Here is a 23,451-nt window from a genome sequence, read left to right as displayed (position 1 = left end):
TACTCTGTTCAAAGACTTACAGCCTATATACTGCTTTTATGAAGAGAACAGGATTACTTACATTACACATGTAATTGTGCCAAGACCTGGTAACCTGGGGCAGCTTCTCTTTTCTCTTCCAGTTTGCTGGAGACCCTTCACGAACAGCTTCCTAAGTGCCAAGAACAAGTGCTAGGTTAAGAGTTCACAATATGGGGGTGTGGAGTTGAAGGTAAGCCCCAGAAATAAAATTCAATCACCACTTACTTTTGATGCAATCATATATGGAGGAATTAGTTCTATATTCATTTCTTGGAAGAGTTCCCTGCACTGCATAGTGATAAAGTCCCCAGCAAGAGGGGACTTCACAATGCCTATGAAACAGATTACACAAGACTCAGTAAGAAAGCATTCCATCCAAGCTCCTTGGGATGAATTGCCTGTGTTTTTACACGATTATTTTTTTTTTAAGAATTAATGGAACTATCCTCCAAGCATGAATGAAGCCATGCCTCAGTTTTAAATATACACTATATACTACAGATTCTTAAAAATAAACATGACTTGGAAACGACTTTGATAGCCCAAGTCATTGCTTTACTTCATGATCTGTGTCCTCAGTGAACCCTGGTTACAAACTTACCTTGCTGAAGAACATAGCCATCATGAACAGGAATTGCGGTGGTGTGAGTGGCTCCACTGTCCAAAATAAGCCCGGTAGAACGACCATTAGCAAATCTAGTTTAAAGCATTAAGGAAAAGAAAGTAGCAAAGTTCCTAAAATAATGTTTATTTGTAAAGGGAAGGTTTTCATTAAGGCATTTTTAAAACTTGCATCATGGCTTAAAAATGTGTTAAACACAGGGATGAAAGTTGGTATCAAATAATAACTGGTTTTAAAAAAAAAAACGACAACAGGCAGGATTTTCAGAATGGTGGTATGAGAAAGTCGGAGAAACCTTTATCCCAGAGAGAGACATCTGTTAAGCTGGTCAAAATTAGCACAATTATTCAAAGCCTCTGGCACAGATCAAAAGGGCTTCCAACAAATTGAGAAGCATTTAACAAAATCTACAGAAACTTGGTAAGAACAGTGGGAGGCTGTGCCATCTGAGCTAAAAACTAAAACCATTCTCACATAGGATTAAAGAACCATTTCAGCAGTTTGGCAGCTGAGTGGCAGTTATTTCTCTCAGCTCCATACAAAGAGCTATTCCAGGTAGATTCTATAGCCAGTGATTATCAGCAGACAGAATTCATCCCATTTTCCACAGTTCTGTGCTGCAGAAGGCCTACATGACATGAACATCACAAACTGACATTTAGGAGTACAGCCATTCACTGGGGGTCATCCAACATTTACTGAACACCTATCGTGCCTAGTGATGAGTCTGGTGCTCAATAAAGGGAAGCAGTCTCTTACTAGCATTCCTTAAGCACAGAAGACACAAAGGGGTGAACCAAAGCTGTCTCTGCCTTGAAGGATATCCTGTTTAGTGAAGAGGAGATCAATAAAGCTATACAAAAAACAGTTCAGGATGCCCTGGGAGAGTATAAAGGAGTATAACCCATCCCTAGGAAACTCAAGTGAAAGCTGAGGACGGAGGCATGGCAAAGAGTTGAAACGTGTGGGAAGGCTAGGAGGCAAGCGATCATGGGACGAGGTCTGGGAAGCGCAGAGCAGTTCAGCAGAGCCTGAAATAAGAAAGGCAAGACTGTGGGAAATGATTATGGCTTAAATCAGCAGGTTGGCAATTAACAAAGATGATTAGAGCTGCGGTGTGAAGAATGGGCAAGAGGAAGGGCTATACCCAATACAATGGCAGTGCACAGAGAAATAAATGGATTTGTGGGTTTGGATTGGAGTCAGGGGAGGCTAGATAATACACAGGGCTTGATTACTACTTAATCTGAAGGGTTAATGAGAAAGATTTCTGGTCTAGACAACTGGGAGTAAGATAAGACACAAAGAAGGAATAAATTTGACGGGAGAGAAGAGGAATTCAATTTTGGATATATTGAGTTTAAAGTGCTTAAAGAAATAACTAATAGAAAAAGTTCTAGTAGGCAGCTGGACATGGGCCTGGAGCTCACAAGAAAGATCTGGGATACAGATATGATTTGGAATTGGTCAGTGTATAACTGGTATCTGAAGTCAAGGGAATAAATAGTTAAATCAGAAAGAACATGTCAAGAGAGATGAAAGACTAAGAGCAGAAAACCAAGGCATGGTAGGAATGAACAGAGAAAAGACATTTGAGAATAAATGGCCAGAAAGGTAGGTTAATAATTTATCTTTGCTATTACTGCTACTTCATTGATCTCTGATGGACTATATACATAAACACTAATTTTGTCTCTATTAGTACAAAGTGATACAGTAACACCAGACTAAATGTATGTAAGCCCTCCTATAGATGACAATTCTAAAATCTGGACAAATTATTTTCAGTGACCATTTCAAAACACTGGAAAGTATTTAAAAGTAGTCAAAATCCAGCCAAAACTAATTCTCATGAAACTGCAACTTGAAGGAGTAAGAACTGCAAGTCTGCACCGTCCTCTCCTGAGAGTGCTTCCCAGCTTCCAGGCTACAGCTCAAGAAAGCAGTGAAGAACTGCAGCCTTACCACCTAAGTCTACACAGAGAGTTCAGGGCTGGAAGAAAAGCTGGACATTAAAGGTAGAAACTCTGGAAGCAAGAGAACCACAGAATGGGCAAAACACAAAACCTGAGTATAAAATCTACCCGAATGTTTAGTTGACAACTGAACTATTCAAATGCAGGACTTCAGGGGGACCAATAAAATACAGAGAGAACAGGAGAATAATGCATTCTTGAAAAATGAAGGGCACCAATGATTTTGCTAACTTTGTAACTAAATGAATTTTCCACAAGTATGCAGCTCGGCCAGCAGACAGCTAGCTGAAGCCTGCCTCTCAAACTGTGATGTCAGGAGGGCAGAGCCTGAGGCTGGCAGATGAGAAGCCAGCTATCAGTTAAGTCAGATAAACATTAATCTTTTCACTAATGTTTTTGTTTTGGAAAAGTTATATTTTTATAAAACTGTTACTTGTGTTGACATTAATGTATCTATCCTTTTTTTTAACTAATAAGAAAATGTTAAAAGAAGTCTTAGTTTTAAATTCTTAAACAGTAATATTGATAACTATAACCTATAAAAACAAAAGTTCTGTGGCATCCTCAGTATTTTTTCTTGCACTTTTCCAGTGTCTTGTTTTTTTAATAATTTCATTTATATATTTATTTTTCATTGAGCTGGGTCGTTGTTGCTGCGCTCAGGCTTTCTCTAGTTGTGGTGAGCGGGGGCCATTCTTCATTGTGGTATGCAGGCTTTTTATTGCGGTAGCTTCTCTTGTTGCGGACCATGGGCTCTAGGGCACACAGGTTTCAGCAGTCACAGTACACGGGCTCAGTGGCTGTGGCACACAGGCTTAATTGCTCTGTGGCATGTAGGATCTTTCCGGACTGGAGATCAAACCTGTGTCCCCTGCATTGGCAGGCAGATTCTCCACCACTGGACCACCAGGGAAGTCCCCCAGTAATTTTTTAAAGTGTAAAAGAATCCCAAAACCATGCTTGAGAAGTCAAAACAATCTTTAGAATAATACTAAGATGTTATTTGCCCTTTTCACTGTCATTCTCTTATGAATGTACAAGAGAGTTTTCCAGAGGCTATGTCATATATGATACACAGCAGACTGAATGCAAAGGCTAGACATGAGAATCCAACTTCTGCTATTAAGTACAACGTTAAAGAGGTTTGAAAAGTTGCAAAACGAAGCCACACTTGTCTGGGATTTATTTCAAAACCATGGAAGGAGGGGGGAGTGGATATGGTTATATAGCTAATACAACTTAGCTTTGTGTTGAAAATGATTTAACCTGGGTGATGGGCACATGGCAGTTCAATATAATGTTCTATCTTCTTTTATATAAGAAATTTTCTATAATAAAAAGTTAAAAAATAAAACAATACCAATTCCATTTACATACTCCTTGTAAGAAAGCAGCCGAACAGACCTTGTGTTCAAATTCATAACTGCCATTTTCAAGCTGTAGACTGGGACCAGTTTGCTTATTTTGACTCTGACTCCTGACAGGGTTATTATGAAAATTAAATGAGATAATGCACACAGAGAGTCTGCTAGTGCTCTCCATCCTCTACTCAAAACCAGCAATGGTTCTCTCAAGTCTAAAGTTCACATTTTTAAAATACAACATGCAAGGCTTCCACAGTCTGACCTAAACCTATTTTTACAACTCTCACTAAAGTTGAATATAAATCTTCAACTCTAAACTCACTGTGAGGAATGCTTACCCTTTCCACCTCCACACTTTTGCTAAAGTCATCTCCAAGACACAGCACGACAGACAAATGTTAGATTACAGCTACCACAGTGATTCTCACACATGTAAAATTCACTTGAATATTATAGCAATCCAGGGAGGTACATAGGATAAATGTGTAAAAGGTGAGGCTGATTTTAAGTACCTAAAACAAGATGAGTTTATAAGCACTGTTACTTGAACTCTAAATATAGGACTCCTTTCCCTTCACCTTGCAACTAAATTCCCTCACTTTTTTTTTGGGGGGGGGGGTGGTGGGCACACTACATGGCGTGCAGGATGTTAGTTCCCCAATCAAGGATTGAACTCATGTCCCCTGCACTGGAAGTGCAAAGTCTTTCACCACTGACTGCCAGGGAAGTCTCAAAATTCTCTTTTCTTTACAAGGTTTGTCAGGCTTCAATCTTCCTCCACTGAACTATAATTGCTATTTGAAAATTTCAGATGAATCATGTACTTCTTTATGACTTTTGCCAGTGCTATTTTGAAGTACTATTTAAATGTTATTTAGTTTTCAACAACAATATTACATTATTCTTTGAGGTCAGGACATAGTATTGTCTGTCCCTTAATATGCTCATAAAAAATATTTGGTGATTAAATCTTAAATGAATTTATAGACAACTTCCACTTTTCTCAGATATCGGAGAGGAGGAAGGAAATGACACTCTTCACATTCCCCTTCTAAAAGCACAATTTTTAAAAAACTTTGTTAAATTAATGAGCAGAATTTGAGTATGTATTTCCCATCTCCCTCTCACACTTTCATGCACATCAGTTCCAGTAAGAAATACTGAAAGACAGGTATCTAAAAAGCAATGGGGAAAACTCCCTCAACTTCTGACAAGCAAGAACTGACTCCTGTCTTCCTGCTGAGCAGATCACCTCTAGCAGAACCACAGTCACTCATGAAGAGAAGCTGAGTATTACTCTTTCAAGGATACGCTGTCAAAACGGCAGTTTTGCAAAGGAAGAATGCAGGAATGTTGTAGTGTTCAAACATTAGCTCTGTTAGTTTCTCTCTCTTTGCTCTGGTATTCCACTTGAGAGCAGGGAAAAAGAAATGCAAATTACTTATTGTTTAAAAACTAAAATGCTGATTTATCTCAAAATTCATTTCAGTACTGTATTAACAAAAATGTAAAACATTAAATTACCATGGAAAATCTTCATAATATCTTTATAACATTTATCTCTATGTATTTGTAATAAATTAATAAAGTTTATTATTTGAAAAGTAAAATTGCTGCTATGAATTCTAGAAACTACAGACTTTTCAAAGTATAGAGTAATCAGGATTCTTATAAACATGAAGTGTTAAATCTTAAGAATGAATCTAGTCACTCCTAAGATTGAGTATAAAAGCAGATATACACTGCCCTTGAGGGATAAGGGACAATTCACGAACCAAAATGGGAAGCAGTCAAAGGAAATTAGATATTAAATTCCTGGAAAAAAATAGATAAATAACTGCCAGAACCCACTAGGGTGCTTTACTGTTGTTCTTTGAGTATTTTTATTATTGAAATAATAAAAGTTGTAAGAGTATTTAAAAAAGAATCCCCCTTTCCCTCATTTTCAAAATATGAATTTCTGTATCTCTTTAAAGAAAAAGAGTAAAATGAGTAAAAAACAACCTAGAAAACTTGAAAAAGTTTGTCTTACTGGTGCTTCTGACATGAGAACAGGATGCAGGCTGGCTTCTGATTTGACATGCATTTTGTAGGTATGATCCAAAATAGCCTGGAAACTATCCCAATCTTCAACTAGAATATAAGATAAATACCTTGAAAACAATACTTAGTTGGAGATGAAATACAGCATCTTCTGAGACTGTTTCTAATGGTTTAGCACTGATACTTTAATATACAGAATTGACTTATTTTACAGCTCTACCTCATAAAACAGTACTTCATATAGACATTAGCTTTGTCTTCTAGATATGGCTCCTCCAGCCCCAACAGTACCATAACCCCTAGACCTGACCCAGATAAAATTAAGGTATCTAACACACCTAAAATACCAAATAAATAGTATTCGGTTAAGTACTAACTATAAAGCCCAAAACACAATTCAAATTGTAAGAAGAAACAGAATTACATGATTTGGAGCTAACAGCAACAATCTGTATGAAAAAAAAACATAAAAACATTACAAAAAATTTAAAGAAGAATATGTTTTCAATTTGCTTTCCATTAAAACATTACACTGGCTGCTTGCATAAGTCACTAAGGATCTTCTAACAGGTAAGTCCAGTGGGTCCTTTGCATCTGTAATCTCATCTAACCTCTCTAAATTACTAATACCATTGATTCAAGAGTTTACAAACTTTTTCTGCCACAGACCAACAAAGAAATGGCATCATTTGTATACCCTATTAATATTTTTATAGGCCTATCAGGATGAGTTTTTTAATTCACTGTTTTGTTTTCTGGGGGCTGTGTTAGGTCTTCGTTGCTACCCAGGGGCTGTTCTCTAGTTGCAGTGCTCTGGCTTCTCTCTGTGGTGGTTTCTCCTGCTGCAGAGCACAGGCTCCAGGGTGCACGGGCTTCAGTAGCTGCACCACATGAGTTTAGTTGCCCTCCAGCCTGTGCAATCTTCCTGGACCAGGGATTGAACCCACGTCCCCTGCATTGGCAGGCAGACCACTGAAAAGTCCAGAATGGGATATTTTGGTCAAGGCACTTCCTCTATAGCTTTAACTTCTCTTTCCCCTTCTTAGCATAAATCTCAATGCCACAGTTAAGAACAATGAGACAGACTCACTGGACTTCTTTACTTCTCGAATTTTTTCTTTTCTTGGTTTTCTCCTGAATTTTCTCCTACTTCTCTAACTGTTCATCTCATTCCCCTTCATAGGCACCTCTACTGGTTAAATACAGAGTAAGTTTCCATAAGGAATCTCACCCTCAATCCTGTTTTCACATCCCAAACTCTTTCTGGGTGGAAAAAAAATCAATTCCATGTCTTAAAATCATTCTCACTTGCTTATTAAACCAGCATCTATACTCAAACACTTTGAACTAATAAACTCACTTGCTATGCAGAAAGAGTTAACTCAGCAAACCTGAGAAAGGCCTGCTTGCAAGGCTGACCCTTGGCTGGCATCTGGGAACTTGTCTGGTAAACAGTTTCCTACATTGATATAAAACTTTCCCCAAATAACAGCAGTTCACTGTGCCTAAACCATTTATACAAACAGTGTGGTTTATACTGGGAGTCTGGGGTTTTGGAACATGTTGGGCACAAGGTACCTACACGACCAGTCTTAGTCACCAGTAAAAACCATGGGTACTGAGTCCTTTTTTTTCTGAATCCAAAAGATAGTTATTTATTCCAAGTATCAGGATAATATAAGAAATAAAACACTTGTAACAGAAAATATTCTTCCAGTTCTTTAGCAGTTCTACAGAGATATAATTTTCCATAACATGAATTTTATGTGTACAGTGAAGAGATTTTCTTCTGTAAAGCTACACAGTTGTGTGACTCTTATTACATAATTTTAGAATAGTTCCATCACCTCAAAAAAAAACTGTATGCCCTTTAACAGTCACTCCTCATAATATCCACAGCCCCAAGCAACCGCTACTTTACTTTCTGTCTGTATAAATTAGCTTTTCCTGGTCATTCCATATTAGAGTAAGTGGTTCCACATTATGCGGAATTTTGCATCTGATTTCCTCCATTTGGCATAAGGCTTTTGGGGTTCACCAAAACCCAACTGATATTTTGACTTGTATCAGTTATTTTGTTTCTTTTATTGTCAAATAGTATTAATACTTCCTTTTATGGATATAGCACACTGTGTGTACTCATTCATCCAATGATGCACCTTTGGACTATATCCATTTTTCAGTTAATACGGACAATGCAGCTATGAACGTTTGCATTTAAGTATTTGTGTGGACCTAGGTTTCAGTTCTCTTGTACTGATACCTAGGAGTGGAACTGTTTGGATTATAAAGTGAATTTATATTTAACCTATTAAGAAACTGTCAAACTAGTTTTCAAAGCTGCTGTACTATTTTATGTTCTCTCCCAGAAATAGATATGGAGGTTTCAGTTTCTCTATATCCTCATCACACTTGCTATTGTCTATCTTTATAAAACAGCTATCCTGTGAGTGTGAAGCAGGGTGCTGAGTCTTTAATGTGCTCCCCTAGTAGACATGGATTTCCCCGGTGGCTCAGTCATAAAGAAACCATCTGCCAACGCAGGAGACTCAGGAGACACAGGTTCGATGCCTGGGTCGGGAAGAGCCTCTGGAAAAGGAAACGGTAACCCACTCCAGTATTCTTGCCTGGGAAATCCCATGGACAAAGGAGCCTGGGAGGCTAGAGTCCATGAGGTCACAGAGTTGGATATAACTGAGCACGCATAACAGATTACACACACATGTTCCTTGTTACTGGAAGGTTTAAGCACATCCTTTATGACTACACTGTAAGCTCTTGGAAGCTTGTGCTGGTTTCCTTTGGACTTCACTGCATGCCCTTTTCTTCCTTTTGTCAATTCTGCTTCGTATCCTTTCGGCACAATAAACCTTAGCTATGGTACCATTACATGCTGAATCTCGTGAATCCTTTTAGTAAATAACTGGACCTAAGAGTGAAAGTGGACATTTGCTTTTTAAGACCATAAACCTTGCTCCTTCCCTAGTGCATGGTACCCCTTATTCAATGACTCCAAAAATCTAGGAAACTTTTTTTTAAACTTTTGAAAGTTTAAATTCTTAGCACCATTTGTCCTGGATATCTCAGACAGCCACCTCAGGATCTCTGCCATCAGTGTTAAAATTTAAAACTTCTTCATTTCTCATTTGGACTCACCTCCCTAATTGATCTTCCTGTTTCTAGTACCTCCCTCTAATCATGCCTATGTATTACTGTTAGAATAATCTTTCCATTTGGCATATATGAGCATTTCACATCTCTTTAAAAATTCCTTTGGGGCAACATTTCAGTTAACTGCTTAATATACTGGCATTCCAAGCCCTTTTATGATTGCTCTCTGCCTGCCTTTCCTGAAACCAGCCCTAATGCACCTACTATTATAGCCATACTTAACTGATGACATTTCTAAACATGTAAGTTTCTCCCACAGTAGCATCTCTTCACACATGCTGGTTGCTCTGCTTTACCCAGTCTTGTCAGTCAGGCTAATTCTTATCCCCTGATCAAGATTCAGCACAGTTACCTCCTTTGTGAAAACCATCTCTGACCCCCACAGGGTTAAATATCTCTCCTCTGTAACCCTACTGCTTATCAAACACAGTTATATTTATATACACAAATCTAGCTTCTATACCTGTAAGTTTGTTAGGAAAAGAAACATGTTTTACGCATCTTTGTATTCTCAGTGCCTGGAACATCAGTTCATGGAATAAGAACAAGAAGATAGCTGATGTTCAACTTATAAGCAGCGACTGCTTTATATTTGAAATCTACTATACATACTCTACATTTATAATCAAATCCATAGGAAAAAACATCATACCCATCCCATTTTTCAGTGGGGAGATGGCCTCTGTGTTCTCCCTCGGAACTCGCAGGGCATTAGTATCTATGTAATAGGTGGGACCGCCTTGTTTGCCTTTATCACCATCGATTTCCATCAGTGTACTTCCATCATCTCTTTCCACCACCATACCAATAGCTGTAGGGAAATCCACCTGGAAGAGTCAAAAACATGATCTACAAGTTCTATATGCTTTTATCAAGGAGCCCTTTCCCACCAACTGATATCTTTTACCATATTTGAGTTGGGCTTTCTGAGTGGTTTTAACTCTGCATGAATGGCTCCTGTATATCTAATTAACTCTGACATTACACTGACCTTGGGACAGTCTTCACCAGCATAACCAGCTCTCACAGTATAGGATCCAATGTCAAAAACAAGGGCTCCAACTTCATCTGAAAAGATAACCAACATTAACAACTTACAAGTACCATACGAAAATTAAAGAGTACTTAATGTGCTTATATTCATGTTACTACTACTTTGAAACTAGTTTTAAATATGCTTTAAAGACTTATTTAATTAAAATATAGCAAGTCAAATATAGTATATTAGTAGAGGTTCAATCAGCAAAGACACGATATGCTAAAATTAGGCAATTTAAGGAGAGTTTTTCTCCAAGCCAGGCTTCAGCAATACGTGAACCGTGAACTTCCAGATGGTCAAGCTGGTTTTAGAAAAGGCAGAGGAACCAGAGATCAAATTGCCAACATCTGCTGGATCATGGAAAAAGCAAGAGAGTTCCAGAAAAACATCTATTTCTGCTTTATTGATTATGCCAAAGCCTTTGACTGTGTGGATCACAATAAACCGTGGAAAATTCTTCAAGAGATGGGAATACCAGACCACCTGACCTGCCTCTTGAGAAACCTATATGCAGGTCAGGAAGCAACAGTTAGAACTGGACAAGGAACAACAGGCTGGTTCCAAATAGGAAAAGGAGTCCATCAAGGCTGTATATTGTCACCCTGCTTATTTAACTTACATGCAAAGTACATGATGAGAAACGCTGGGCTGGAAGAAGCACAAGCTGGAATCAAGATTGCCGGGAGAAATATCAATAACCTCAAATATGCAGATGACACCACCATTATGGCAGAAAGTGAAGAGGAACTAAAAAGCCTCTTGATGAAAGTGAAGGAGGAGAGCAAAAAAGTTGGCTTAAAGCTCAACATTCTGAAAACGAAGATCTGGTCGCATCAATTCATGGGAAATAGATGGGGAAACAGTGGAAACAATGTCAGACTTTATTTTGGGAGGCTCCAAAATCACTGCAGATGGTGATTGCAGCCATGAAATTAAAAGACGCTTACTCCTTGGAAGGAAAGTTATGACCAACCTAGATAGCATATTGAAAAGCAGAGACATTACTTTGCCAACAAAGGTCCATCTAGTCAAGGCGATGGTTTTTCAAGTGGTCAAGTATGGATGTGAGAGTTGGACTGTGAAGAAAGCTGAGTGCTAAAGAATTGATGCTTTTGAACTGTGGTGTTGGAGAAGACTCTTGAGAGTCCCTTGGACTGCAAGGAGATCCAACCAGTCCATTCTAAAGGAGATCAGTCCTGAGTGTTCTTTGGAAGGACTGATGCTGAAGCTGAAACTCCAATACTTTGGCCACCTCATGTGAAGAGTTGACTCATTGGAAGACTCTCATGCTGGGAGGGTTTGGGGGCAGGAGGAAAAGGAGACGACAGAGGACAAGATGGCTGGATGGCATCACCAACTCAATGGACGTGAGTTTGAGTGAACTCCAGGAGATGGTGATGGACAGGGAGGCCTGGCATGCTGTGATTTATGGGGTCGCAAAGAGTCAGACATGACTGAGCAACTGAACTGAACTGAAGAGGTGTTTACTTATTAAAGGGTCTACTTACAAAGATACAAGAACAATACAGGAAAATCAGAAAGGACAGTATGATATCCTAGGACGAGTGATAACAGAGATCTGTTGCCACACTTAGAACTGAAGAAACACGAGGGAGAAACTGTTACTGGAACCTGGAGAGAGACTTGTGTTGGGAGGGTACCTGACAGGAGCTGCGATCTTCAGTTGAGGATGGAGTCAGCCGAACACATCTGCCAACCTCTCCCCTCTGGCTAGGGTGATCATATCATTTCTTATCCAAATGGAGCTACTTCTAAACGCGGTAGGAGCCCCTGTTAATAATCACACCAGGACAAGAGGCACAAAGCAGGAAGCCCCGTTACCCTGTGTGTACTTAGCTGCTCAGTCGTGTCCGCCTCTGTGCGACCCCATGGACTGTAGCCCACCAGGCTTCTCTGTACCAGGGGCCAAACCTGTTGGGGGCCAGCGTGAGGAACTCCGCCCATGGCAAAGGTCATGAGGAAGGAAGCCTGGCATACGCAAAGGTGTCATCAAGCCTCAGGAAACCCCCTGTTCCCGAGCATCTACCCCCAAAACCAGAGTACTTTACGCGGAGCTCTCCCCCATAACCTTTTCTCTCAGAGAAGGAGTTAACTTGCAGCTCCAGTTAATAAAAATTCCTGGGCGTGACAAGAGTGTTTCAACTTACAAACTCTGAAGGTTCTCTGGCCTGCCTGATCAGGCTCGTCCGGCCGCATGTGATTGTTTACAGCCTCCCAACTGTGAGAGGCACGGGATGTTTTAAAACTTTCTAAATACAGACTCTTTTGAGAAGTTAGAAGATCATTAGTATAGTATTAGTAGGTTGATTAGGAATTATATTGGTGAAGGGTTTTTTCATTTGTCCTGCCAATAATTACTGCTAATTCCCTGCCCTGGGTGTGACAAGGATGTCTCAGTCTCTGCTGACAGACTAGCTTGTGTGACAGCCTCTCAGCCATAAACAGCACAGAGAGTTTGGAGTATTAGCATAGGCTTTTTCATTGATGAGTCAATGATTGCCATCAGGCCTCCATATCCTTAGGCACCTGGGAATGTATTAATCAATGTATTTGGAACATAGAAAAGGAAATATAGTGGGTTTTGATGTTAGCAATACTAGACTTTTGAGTTAATGAATCTTCTCTTTTGTTATAGATCACTGTACTTTGTTATAAATCACTATGCTATGTAAAAATGTAACTTTATCACTATCTTAGGACAAAACAGATCTTATGGGGAACATTGGTGAATGGTTTACATTTGTTGAGCCAATATTTGCTGCTAAATCTCCATATTCCTGCCCTTATAATGAATATAACTAGCATATAGGAGAAATAAGTATTAACCTTTAAGATTAATCATGTTAAACCTTAGGTTAAGTAAATTCCTTTCTTGATTGTAACTCACTACACCCTCACCCTATAGGAATGCAACTTTATTTGGAGGGTGGCGCCTGATTTAAGAAAAAATCACCCCTGGAAAAATAAGTTTTCCGGTTAACTGACCGGTATCAGAAAGGGCCATAAAATGTCAGCAGGTCTCATGGCCAGAAGATGATGAAACTCATAAGACCTTTGTATAATTTTATATGAAGCACCTGATTGTGACCAGGGTCAGGTCTGCTGACCCCCGCGTGACTCTGTATTCATCCCTATGCATAACAAAAAGGTATATAAACAAACCTGAAAAATAAAGAGATCGGATCAGTTTCTGGAAAGACTGATTCCCCCGTGTCGTTTCTTTCTTGCTCCCGCTTTCCTGGCTGAATTCCCATCTGAAATGTGGGGACTCACCAAGCCTGCTAATTCTGCCTGGGCTTCTGAGATCGAGACCAGGGAAGCCTCAGTGCCTCCTCTCCTTTGGGAGAATGGAAAGACGCCTGTGGCCTACGTAGGTGGTGATTGGTATTCTATGTAAACCAGTTATTCAGCCTCTTTTCTCCACTAATTCTCCTACTACACTATCTGTTTCTAATCTCCCTCTGTATCTGTAATTAAATAAGTTTTTTCCAGGACGCGGACTCCGCCCCCACCTTCGAATTACCCTGGATCCACCGGGGCTAGACCCCGGCACAAACCAAAGGTTGACAGTCCACAGATGCAGTCTACCAGGGTCAACCTTTAAGCGACAGATCGGGCGGACACAGGAGTAGAGTGGATCTGGGAGGGCCAAGGAGGGAGATCCAGTACACTGAGGCACATCATTTTTTTCATACATTAAACAACATTATATTTCATGGAATTTGGGAAGAAATTTAGCAAAACCCCCAAAAAATAAGGAACCAGAGGTAAGGTATAATGTTATAAGGTATAACATGGGCCAGGTAAAAATCATTAAAATGAAGGTACCAAAGTTTACACATTTCACAGAAATGTGTAGGAGATAAAAGTTTAATGCTGAGAGAGAAAGCTGTCTTTTTTTTCATATTCAAATTCAGAGAAAAGCCTTTAATTATACTTTAAAAATGTGTGTGCATACATGCGTGCTCAGTTACTTCAGTCACGTTTGATTCTCTGCAACCCTACGGATTGGAACCTGTCAGGCTCCTCTGTCCATGGGATTCTCCAGGCCAGAATACAGGAGTAGGTTGCCATTTCCTTCTCCAGGGAATCTTCCCCACCCAGAGATCCAACCTGAATCTCCTACACTGCAGGCGGGTTCTATACCACTGAGCCACCAGAGAAGCGCCACACTTCAAATACTTCACTCAAAACGGCACACTTCCTAGAAGAAGGCACTTGGGTTTTCTAGGTATTGATTTTTGAAAGAAGGAATTTTTCACTGAATTATTAAAAAAAATATTGCTTAGCTCGATTAAATTGACAAGATCAAGTCTGGTAAGACCAAGTATTGTCAAAGAAGTAAAAAAAGAGGAGCTCTTACATATTTGCCAGCAAAAGTTGTAAACTGATACAAACACTCTGGGGAATAGTCATATCTACTAAAATTGAAAATGTGTATACATAGAAATTACACTTATTATCTTCTCTAGAGAAACTCTCTCATGTATATCACGAGCAGACATGTACAGGAACCCTCACTAGCTATATATGTGACCTCAGGTGATTTACTAACCTGTCTGCCTCAATTTCCTCATATGTAAAATGTGCAATAACAGTTCCTATCTCAGTGGATGCTCGAAGTATGGAAGCACTTAGAACAATACCTGGTACATAATAAGCACATAAGTGTACTGGTGTTATAATTATCATCACACTGCTTGCTGCAGGAAAAGGTAGATTAAATGATCTCTCAGTAGGGAAATAAACTACAGCTTATTCATACAGTGAAATATTTACTATTGCTACATAGTAGTTAAAAGTGAATAGTTCAGCTCTGCATGTATCAACATGGATAAATCTCAAAAGAATTACTTTGAAAAGCTAGTTACTGTGCACACATATTTTAATACTATTTCATTATGGATTCACACACACTTAATGAAAGTATAAAAACACATATAGGGTTGAGGAATATTACATCCCAACTTCAGCTCACTGGTTACCTCTAAGGAAGCAGAGAGGAGGAATCTATACCAACAACATCTTATTTCATAAAATATCTGAGGCAAATATGACAAAATATTACATTTATTTAACCTCAGCAGTGAATATAGAAGTATCACATACAAACTTACATAAATTTTATTTTTAATATTAAGTATTCAAAAACTAAAATAATAAGTTTTAAAATAAAGACTATTACACTATAATTATCACAGTTGAGAGATGGTTTCTTTACAGCACAGTAACCTCATTTTTGTTGAAGTAAAATGAAGAGTCACCTATGTTTATTTCTAATTTGAAAGGAATCTTCTGCATTTGTTACATTTCCCAAAGTAATCAACTTTTCTCTACACAATCTCTGATCCAAATTATTTTGTCTTAAAGAAAAGGCCCTTAAAAGCAGTACACTGCAATTATTTTCACCACAGCATGTAAACTTAAGTATAAACAGTAAGTAAAGTAGTATTCCAATGAACATGAATTGGTAAACTCTAAGACTTTAATTAACCAGAATATTCTTGGGTAAAGAAATATCCTAACTAAATGAATTAATCGCTTGGTTAACCAAAACTTTCTACTCCTGCTCTCACGGATCAACCTTTTACCTCACACCAGGGCTTTTAAACTCTTCTGGGTCATGGACCCTTGGACAATGATAGAGGCTGAACTGTTTCATCCTAAAATTCATGTGCTTAAGTCCTGCTGTTGTTCAGTCATATGGGCTGCAGCATGCCAGGCTTCCCTGTCCTTCACTATCTCCCAGGGCTTGCTCAAACTCATGTCCTTTGAGTCAGTAATGCCATCCAATCATCTCATCCTCTTGTCACCCCTTTCTCCTACCTTCAACCTTTCCCAGCATCAAAGTCTTTTCCAATGAGTCAGCTCTTCACATCAGGTGGTCAAAGTTTTGGAGTTTCAGCTTCAGCATTAGTCCTTCCAATGAACATTCAGGATGGGTTTCCTTTAGGATTGACTGACTTGATCTCCTTGCAGTCCAAGGGACTCTCAAGAGTCTTCATTTCCACAGTTTGAAAGCATCAATTCTTTGGCGTTCAGTCTTCTTCATTAAAGGTCCAACTCTCACATCCATACATGACTATTGGAAAAACCATAGCTTTGACTCAGTTCAGTTCAGTCGTTCAGTCGTGTCCGACTCTTTGCGACCCCATGAATCACAGTACGCCAGGCCTCCCTGTCCATCACCAACTCCCAGAGTTCACTCAGACTTGCATCCATCAAGTCAGTGATGCCATCCAGCCATCTCATCCTCTGTCGTCCCCTTCTCCTCCTGCCCCCAATCCCTCCCAGCATCAGAGTCTTTTCCAATGAGTCAACTCGTCACATGAGGTGGCCAAAGTACTGGAGTTTCAGCTTTAGCATCATTCCTTCCAAAGAAATCCCAGGGTTGATCTCCTTCAGAACGGACTGGTGGGATCTCCCTGCAGTCCAAGGGACGCTCAAGAGTCTTCTCCAACACCACAGTTCAAAAGCATCAATTCTTCAGCGCTCAGCCTTCTTCACAGTCCAACTCTCACATCCATACATGACTACTGGAAAAACCATAGCCTTGACTAGACGGACCTTAGTTGGCAATGTAATGTCTCTGCTTTTGAATATACTATCTAGGTTGGTCATAACTTTTCTTCCAAGGAGTAAGTGTCTTTTGATTTCATGCCTGCAATCACCATCTGCAGTGATTTTGGACCCCCAAAAAATAAAGTCTGACACTGTTTCAACTCTTTCCCCATCTATTTCCCGTGAAGTGATGGGACCGGATGCCATGATCTTCATTTTCTGAATGTTGAACTTTAAGCCTACTTTTTCACTCTCCTCTTTTACTTTCATCAAGAGGCTTTTTAGTTCCTCTTCACTTTCTGCCATAATGGTGGTGTCATCTGCATATCTGAGGTTATTGATATTTCTCCCGGTAATCTTGATTCCAGCTTGTGTTTCTTCCAGTCCAGCGTTTCTCATGATGTATTCTGCATATAAGTTAAATAAGCAGGGTGACTGGACCTTTGTCAGCCAAGTGATGTCTGTGTTTTTTAATATGCTATCTAGGTTTGTCACAGCTTTTCTTCGAAGAAGCAAGCATCTTTTAATGTTGTGGGTGCAGTCACCATCTGCAGTGATTTTGGAGTCTTAACCCCAAGTAACTGAATGTCTGGAGATAAGGTATTTAAAGAGATGACTAAGTTAAAATAAGATCATTAGGGTAGACTCTAATCCAGTATGACTAACATCCTCACAGGAAGAAGAAACCTGGACACCTGTATATACAGAGGGAAGACCATGTGAAGGCACCAGGAGAAAGGCCTACAAGGAAAAAACTTCCAAAGAAAACAACCCTAGCAACACCTGATCTCAGACTTGTACCCTCAAAAACTGTGAAAAAATTAATTTTGGTTTAAGTCACTCATTCTTTGTTATGGCAGCAAACTAATACACACAGCTCAGGACACTTATGAATGTCTTCTTAGAATATTCTCAGATAGACTATTTAAAAAAAAAGATGAATATAGATAGCTATATCCATGGACTCCTTAGGGAGGGCAAGGACCCCGTCAGGAGCCCCTCCTCTAACTCGGCCTTTGTAATCTGCGCTGCTCCTACAGCCTCAGCTTCTACCTAGTGATGCTTCCAATCTCAAATTTACCCCTCAAGCCCTCACACCTTCACCTAATCTGTATCTCAAACTTCTTACTGTACATTACTTCCACCTGATGTCCCTTGGGTACCTCAAATTCAACATACCTGAAGTACTGTCTCCTTCCCCCACTCTGCCTAATCTAATCTCAGCAGTGCTTATCACAGTGGTTCCAGTCATCAGAGGCAACAACTTTCCTGAACACCTTCTTATTTCATATCTCTCATCCAATTCTGCCAAATATTTCTGCCAAACATTTTTCAAATCCCTTCTTCTTTAATGCCATGGCCACTGCCTGAGTCAAGTTCTTATCGCAACTGGGAATTACCATAATTCCCCATGGTACCGTGCTTCTATCTTTACCTTCTGGACCCACCTTTCCTTTCAAAACTATAACTCTGAACATTTTGGTACATAAATCCTTCAACAAAAAAAAGGGGAGAATCATGCAGTGCTTTATCATCATCTGCAAGATAAAATTCAAATCATTCCACCCAAGTGATATACAAGACCTAGCATAATCTGGCAGCAGTCTCTCCTCCCACTTCATACATCTGCATTACTGAAGATTATGTTGTCTCCTAAACACACCATTTACTTCGCATATGCTGTCCCTCTCTATTCCTCTTTCATCATCTTCATAACCTCCCTTGTAAGGTCCCTTGACTCCTCCAAAGAACTTTCTTGTCTGTGCTACCTTTGTACCTTCTATATATTGTCATTACTCAACATACTCCACTGAATTAGTCAATATTCTTTATCATCAGTAAAAGACTTTTCACGTACCACTAAGAAAAAAAACATGCTTCCAATTAAACTGTGCCATGCCACCAATATTATTCCAACTTCAGCTCTTTAAATGTATGCGGGGTGGGGTGGTTATACAACTAAAACTACATGAAGTACAAGTGTCTGTTTATTTGACTGACTTACCTATAAGACTTTGAGCTTCTTGAAGGCAGAAGCTATACTTTGCATATAACAAGCACTCAAAAAATTTCTGTGAAAAGAAAAATCTAACAAGTCAGTTATACCTGTCTTTAGGGAAATGAGTACGTCAAGGCTATATATTGTCACCCTGCTTATTTAACTTATATGCAGAGTACATCATGCGAAATGCTGGGCTGGATGAAGCACAAGCTGGAAATCAAGACTGCAGGCAGAAATATCAATAACCTCAGATATACAGATGACACCACCCTTATGGCAGAAAGTGAAGAACTAAAGAGCCTCTTGAAAGTGAAAGAGGAGAGTGAAAAAGTTGGCTTAAAACTCAACATTCAGAAAACTACGATCATGCCATCTGGTCCCATCACTTCATGGCAAATAGATGGAGAAACAATGGAAACAGTGTCAGACTTTATTTTGGGGGGCTCCAAAATCACTGCATAGTGACTATAGCCTGAAATTAAAAGACACTTACTCCTTGGAAGAAAAGTTATGACCAACCTAGACAGCATATTAAAAAGCAGAGACATTACTTTGCCAACAAAGTATGGTTTTTCAACATCACTTCCATGGATGTGAGAGCTGAACTATAAAGAAGGCTGAGTGCCAAAGAACTGATGCTTTTGAACTGTGGTGCTGGAGAAGACTTTTGAGAGTCCCTTGGACTGCAAGGAGATCCAACCAGTCCATCCTAAAGGAAATCTGTTCTGAATGTTCACTGGAAGGACTGATGCTGAAGCTGAAACTCCAATACTTTGACCTCCTGATATGAAGAACTGACTCACTGGAAAAGACCCTGATGCTGGGAAAGACCAAAGGAAGGAGGAGAAGGGGATGACAGAGGATGAGACAATCAGATGGCATCACTGACTTGATGGACATGAGTTTGAGCAAGCTCCAGAAGCTGGTGATGGACAGGGAACCCTGGTGTGCTGCATTCCATGGGGTCGCAAAGAGTCGGACACAACTGAACAACTGAACTTAACTGAATTAGTGTGGTAAACTGGACATAGTAGAATTTTAATTTGAGGAAGACTCTCTTGATTCTTGGAAATTTTCCATATGTTCATTTTCCTTTTTTTAAGGATGAGAGGCAGGTCTATTTCCTGTAGTTCTATTAAGTCTATCAGTTATGTCTACTCTGTAGTCCTGTATAGGTCTATTGATCTGTTAAAAGCTAAGGCTTCCTTCGTGGTTCAGTGGTAAGGAATCTGCTTGCCAATGCAGAAGACTTGGGTTTGATCCCTGGGTCGGGAAGATCCCCTAGAGAAGGAAATGGCAACCCATTCCAGTACTCTTGCCTGGAAAAATCCCATGGACAGAGAAACCTGGTGGGCTACAGTCCATGGGGTCACAAAGAATTGGACACGACTGAGCACACACATGTTTTACTCCTGAGTAAATGGCTTCCAAGTTTAGGGGGGAAGTGATATTTCTGAGAAAACATGAAGCAATGGGGCAATTTTCTAACCTGGTCTTAAAAACATTCCAACACGATACTGGAAGCTAATGACTTTGCAAGGAGGTAAGAAGGCTGTTTTACTTTTTTGTTTGGACAAGGGTGCCCCAATTCACAGGGAGAATGATTTTGAGAAATTTTTATGATTAGAGATGGGGAGGGGGGCGGTGGAGTGATAAAAGTAATGAAGTATCAAAGATGGACCAGTAGTATACCTGTTTATTTCTGTCAAGGAAAGGAGACTGAAGTAGAGGAGTACCATGTAAGATAGACACAGGAGCAATGAGTAGGCCCAGAAACCAATTATGGTAAGTATGAAAATCTGGATGAACTGTGCATCATATCTAAAGCTGAGTGTTAGGTCTGATCAGAAATAAACACTGGAATAAGAGAGCTACCAATTTTAAAAATTAAACTACAAACATTCATTTTATAAGCAATAAGTTAAAAATACAGTTTACTAAGTTAATTACATACAAAATGTGGGTGGGAGGTTTCGTTGCCTTTCACAGTAAACCTTTTGGGAAATGTGACCCACTATAAATACTGGTCATGCAGTAGCAGCTCAAACACAAAGTCATACACTTATTTTTGTCAGTTTTAAATACTTTATATGTGAAACAGGCTTTAAGATATACTCCTCTACATGAACAAAGGGACGTTTATTCTGAATATCTAAATCATACATGAATATACTGTAGTTATATACTTGAAAAATGACTTAAAATTTTTTTAATGAGAAAGTTTTACTGAAATGCCTTTTCTTTATCCCAGAAGTTCCTGCTGCCCATTTGCTAGAAAGTTATGTAACTCTAGGCTGGTTAATCTTTTCTATGCGTTATTTTCTTCTTTAATAATATGGGGAAAAGTAGAACCACCTCCCATGGCTGTTGTGGATTAACTGACAATGCATGTATTAAATACAATGCATTACAAGCCTCTGTCATGAAGAACAGTTCCTGGTACACAGGATGCACTCAATAAATGTTGACTGTTGGAATTACTAGTATCCATTTCTACCTTAGTCACATTAAAATACTCAGTGGACAACCTTTAGGTCCTTGGATGAGTGAACCTGAGAGTCAAAACAATCAGCAGGGACTTCCCTGCTGCTGCTGCTGCTGCTTCAGTCGTGTCTGACTCTGTGCGACCCCATAGACAGCAGCCACCAGGCTCCCCTGTCCCTGGGATTCTCCAGGCAAGAACACGGGAGAGGGACTTCCCTAGTGGTCCAGTAATTAAGACTCTGTGGTTCCCATGCAGGGGGCTTGGTTCTGTCCCTGATCTGGAGACTAAGATCCCACAGGCTGTATGGTGAGGCCCAAAACGAAACAAAACAAAAAATAGAGTCTGCAGCCTCCATGAGCACGTATACTCAGCTTTTTTGTCAGAATCACATCTTCAGATGGGGAAAAAATAAATCATGAAGATCCACTAGGCTTTCTCCAAAGTAAAAACGGAAAACTGATTCTTACACTTCAGAAATCAAAACCAAAAACGTATATGGAGGAGAGGGTGAGGGCCAGCGTGTCACCTGAGCAGAAACTCAAACTTCACTTCAAAACTACTAAAAACTTTGAAAAGCTTATTTTCATCTCCTACCTATAATATTCCATCCGCTCAGAAAACAGTATCCTTACTAAACACAGTAACAAAAGCACGACTTTGGGTTTCTTTCTTCTCTAATTCATCAAAAACATGAATCATATACATCAATGCTTCATCTAAGCATCTTGAAAAAGCCGAGGCTCCAATTCGGTAGATTTAGAGTGGGGCTTGAGATTTTACATTTCTAAAGAGCTTGCAGGTGATGCTGCTGCTGCTGCTCCTTGGATCATACTTTTAGTAGTAAGTGCAGCATTACCGCCGTTTAATCTTCACAACTACCCCAATGGGTAGGAATTATCATTCTACAAACGACGAACCTGAAGTTGGCAAAAGTTAAGTAACTTACCCAAGGCCAATGAGCTTACTAAGTGGTGAGGCTGATATTACAACCAAGGCCCATGGTAATCTTTCACTACACCGGAGCCCACCGATCTTTAAGCAACCTTAAATTGCATATGTTCCTAAATTATGCCGGAGCAGAGTCGCCCACGAATAACTCCGGAGCATCCACAGACAACAAATAGGGAGAAGTTATTGAAAGGCGTGAGGCTGCGTGAGCGCGGATGGAGAAGGAGGCTGTGTCCTGAGTGGCCACGACTCCTCCAATCAGTTCCACTCCTCGAGGCTCGCTGTGCCACCTCCGAGACGCCGCGGAAACCCTCCAGCCACGCCGACGAACTGCTGGGACCTCCCAACTTTAAACGGGCGCGCACACCGCGACAGAGCCGGCTGGGAGAGAGGTGACCCTGAGGCCAGTCACTCCAGCCGCGGCTCTCCGGGCCTGGCCCGCGAGTGGAGCTGCCCGACCAGCCCCGGACCGCGCGCAGCCCCAAAAGTCGGCTCCTCGGCGGCCCGAGGCTGGAAGGGGCCGTAGGGGGCGGCGACTCCCGGCGCCTGTAGCGCTCGCCGAGCCGGGTGGGCTCCGGAGGCGGGCAGAGCGCGGGGCGGGGATAGGGCGGGGAGGCCGGGGTCCCCAGGGGGAGACCGGAAGGGCCGCCGGGAAGGGGAGGGCTGGGGGCGGCGGTTACAAACCCCACAAGCTAAAAAGGCGCGCTCTCCCGACCGACCGCACTCACCTCCCCCGTATACCCCGCCGCTCATGGTTGCTGTCGACGAGACTTCTACTCGTAAAGGCCACCTGGCGAAGTGACTGCAACGGCTGCGACTGCGGGTCTGCAGAAGCGCTAGCCCCCGACTCCCTTAACTTCCACCACCACCCCCCTCAGGCAACAAAGCGGCGGCCACACACACCCGGAGCGCAGTCACACTTGCTGTCTCCTTCTATCGGCCAATCACAAGAGGCCCGGCTACACTTCAACCAATAAAAATAAGGTTGTGCTACATCCTTGTCGCGGCACAGCCAGTTTAGCCAATCGAAGGCAGCCATAGGGGCGGGGAGAGAGGAAAGCGACGGAAGGAGGGAAGGAGTTGGGTTGCGGAACCGGGGAGGCGGGGCTTCTCTAGTGGGAGGGAAAGTGGGGCGGAGGGAGCTGGAGGGGGAGGAGGAAGGCTGGAGGCAACAGTCTGGGGCGGGCTTAGGGTGTAG

General features: G+C 40.8%; 1 protein-coding gene across 2 annotated transcripts in view; it reads right to left on the bottom strand.

Annotated features, from left to right (window-relative positions):
• ACTL6A (actin like 6A) overlaps positions 1-23,201 on the bottom strand; it is a 35,220-nt gene extending 12,019 nt beyond the window's left edge. The window contains exons 1-8 of one of the 2 annotated variants that reach the window (XM_040251386.1): positions 22,982-23,201; positions 10,189-10,265; positions 9,850-10,024; positions 6,016-6,116; positions 5,295-5,392; positions 623-717; positions 247-353; positions 62-151 (exon numbers count right to left, since the gene is read on the bottom strand). In XM_040251386.1, the coding sequence (XP_040107320.1) occupies positions 62-151; positions 247-353; positions 623-717; positions 5,295-5,392; positions 6,016-6,116; positions 9,850-10,024; positions 10,189-10,265; positions 22,982-23,006 (768 nt within the window). In that variant the 5' untranslated portion in view covers positions 23,007-23,201. Of the gene's footprint in view, positions 1-61; positions 152-246; positions 354-622; positions 718-5,294; positions 5,393-6,015; positions 6,117-9,849; positions 10,025-10,188; positions 10,266-16,083; positions 16,340-22,981 lie in introns of those variants that run through there. The other variant, XM_040251395.1, reaches the window with a different exon arrangement.
• Between the last annotated feature and the right edge of the window lie 250 nt (positions 23,202-23,451).

The sequence above is a fragment of the Oryx dammah genome, unplaced genomic scaffold, assembly GCF_014754425.2.
Source record: "Oryx dammah isolate SB20612 unplaced genomic scaffold, SCBI_Odam_1.1 HiC_scaffold_2, whole genome shotgun sequence".
Classification (NCBI taxonomy): domain Eukaryota; kingdom Metazoa; phylum Chordata; class Mammalia; order Artiodactyla; family Bovidae; genus Oryx; species Oryx dammah.
Note: the sequence above shows the minus strand (reverse complement) of the source record. Positions and strands in the feature narration are given on the sequence as shown.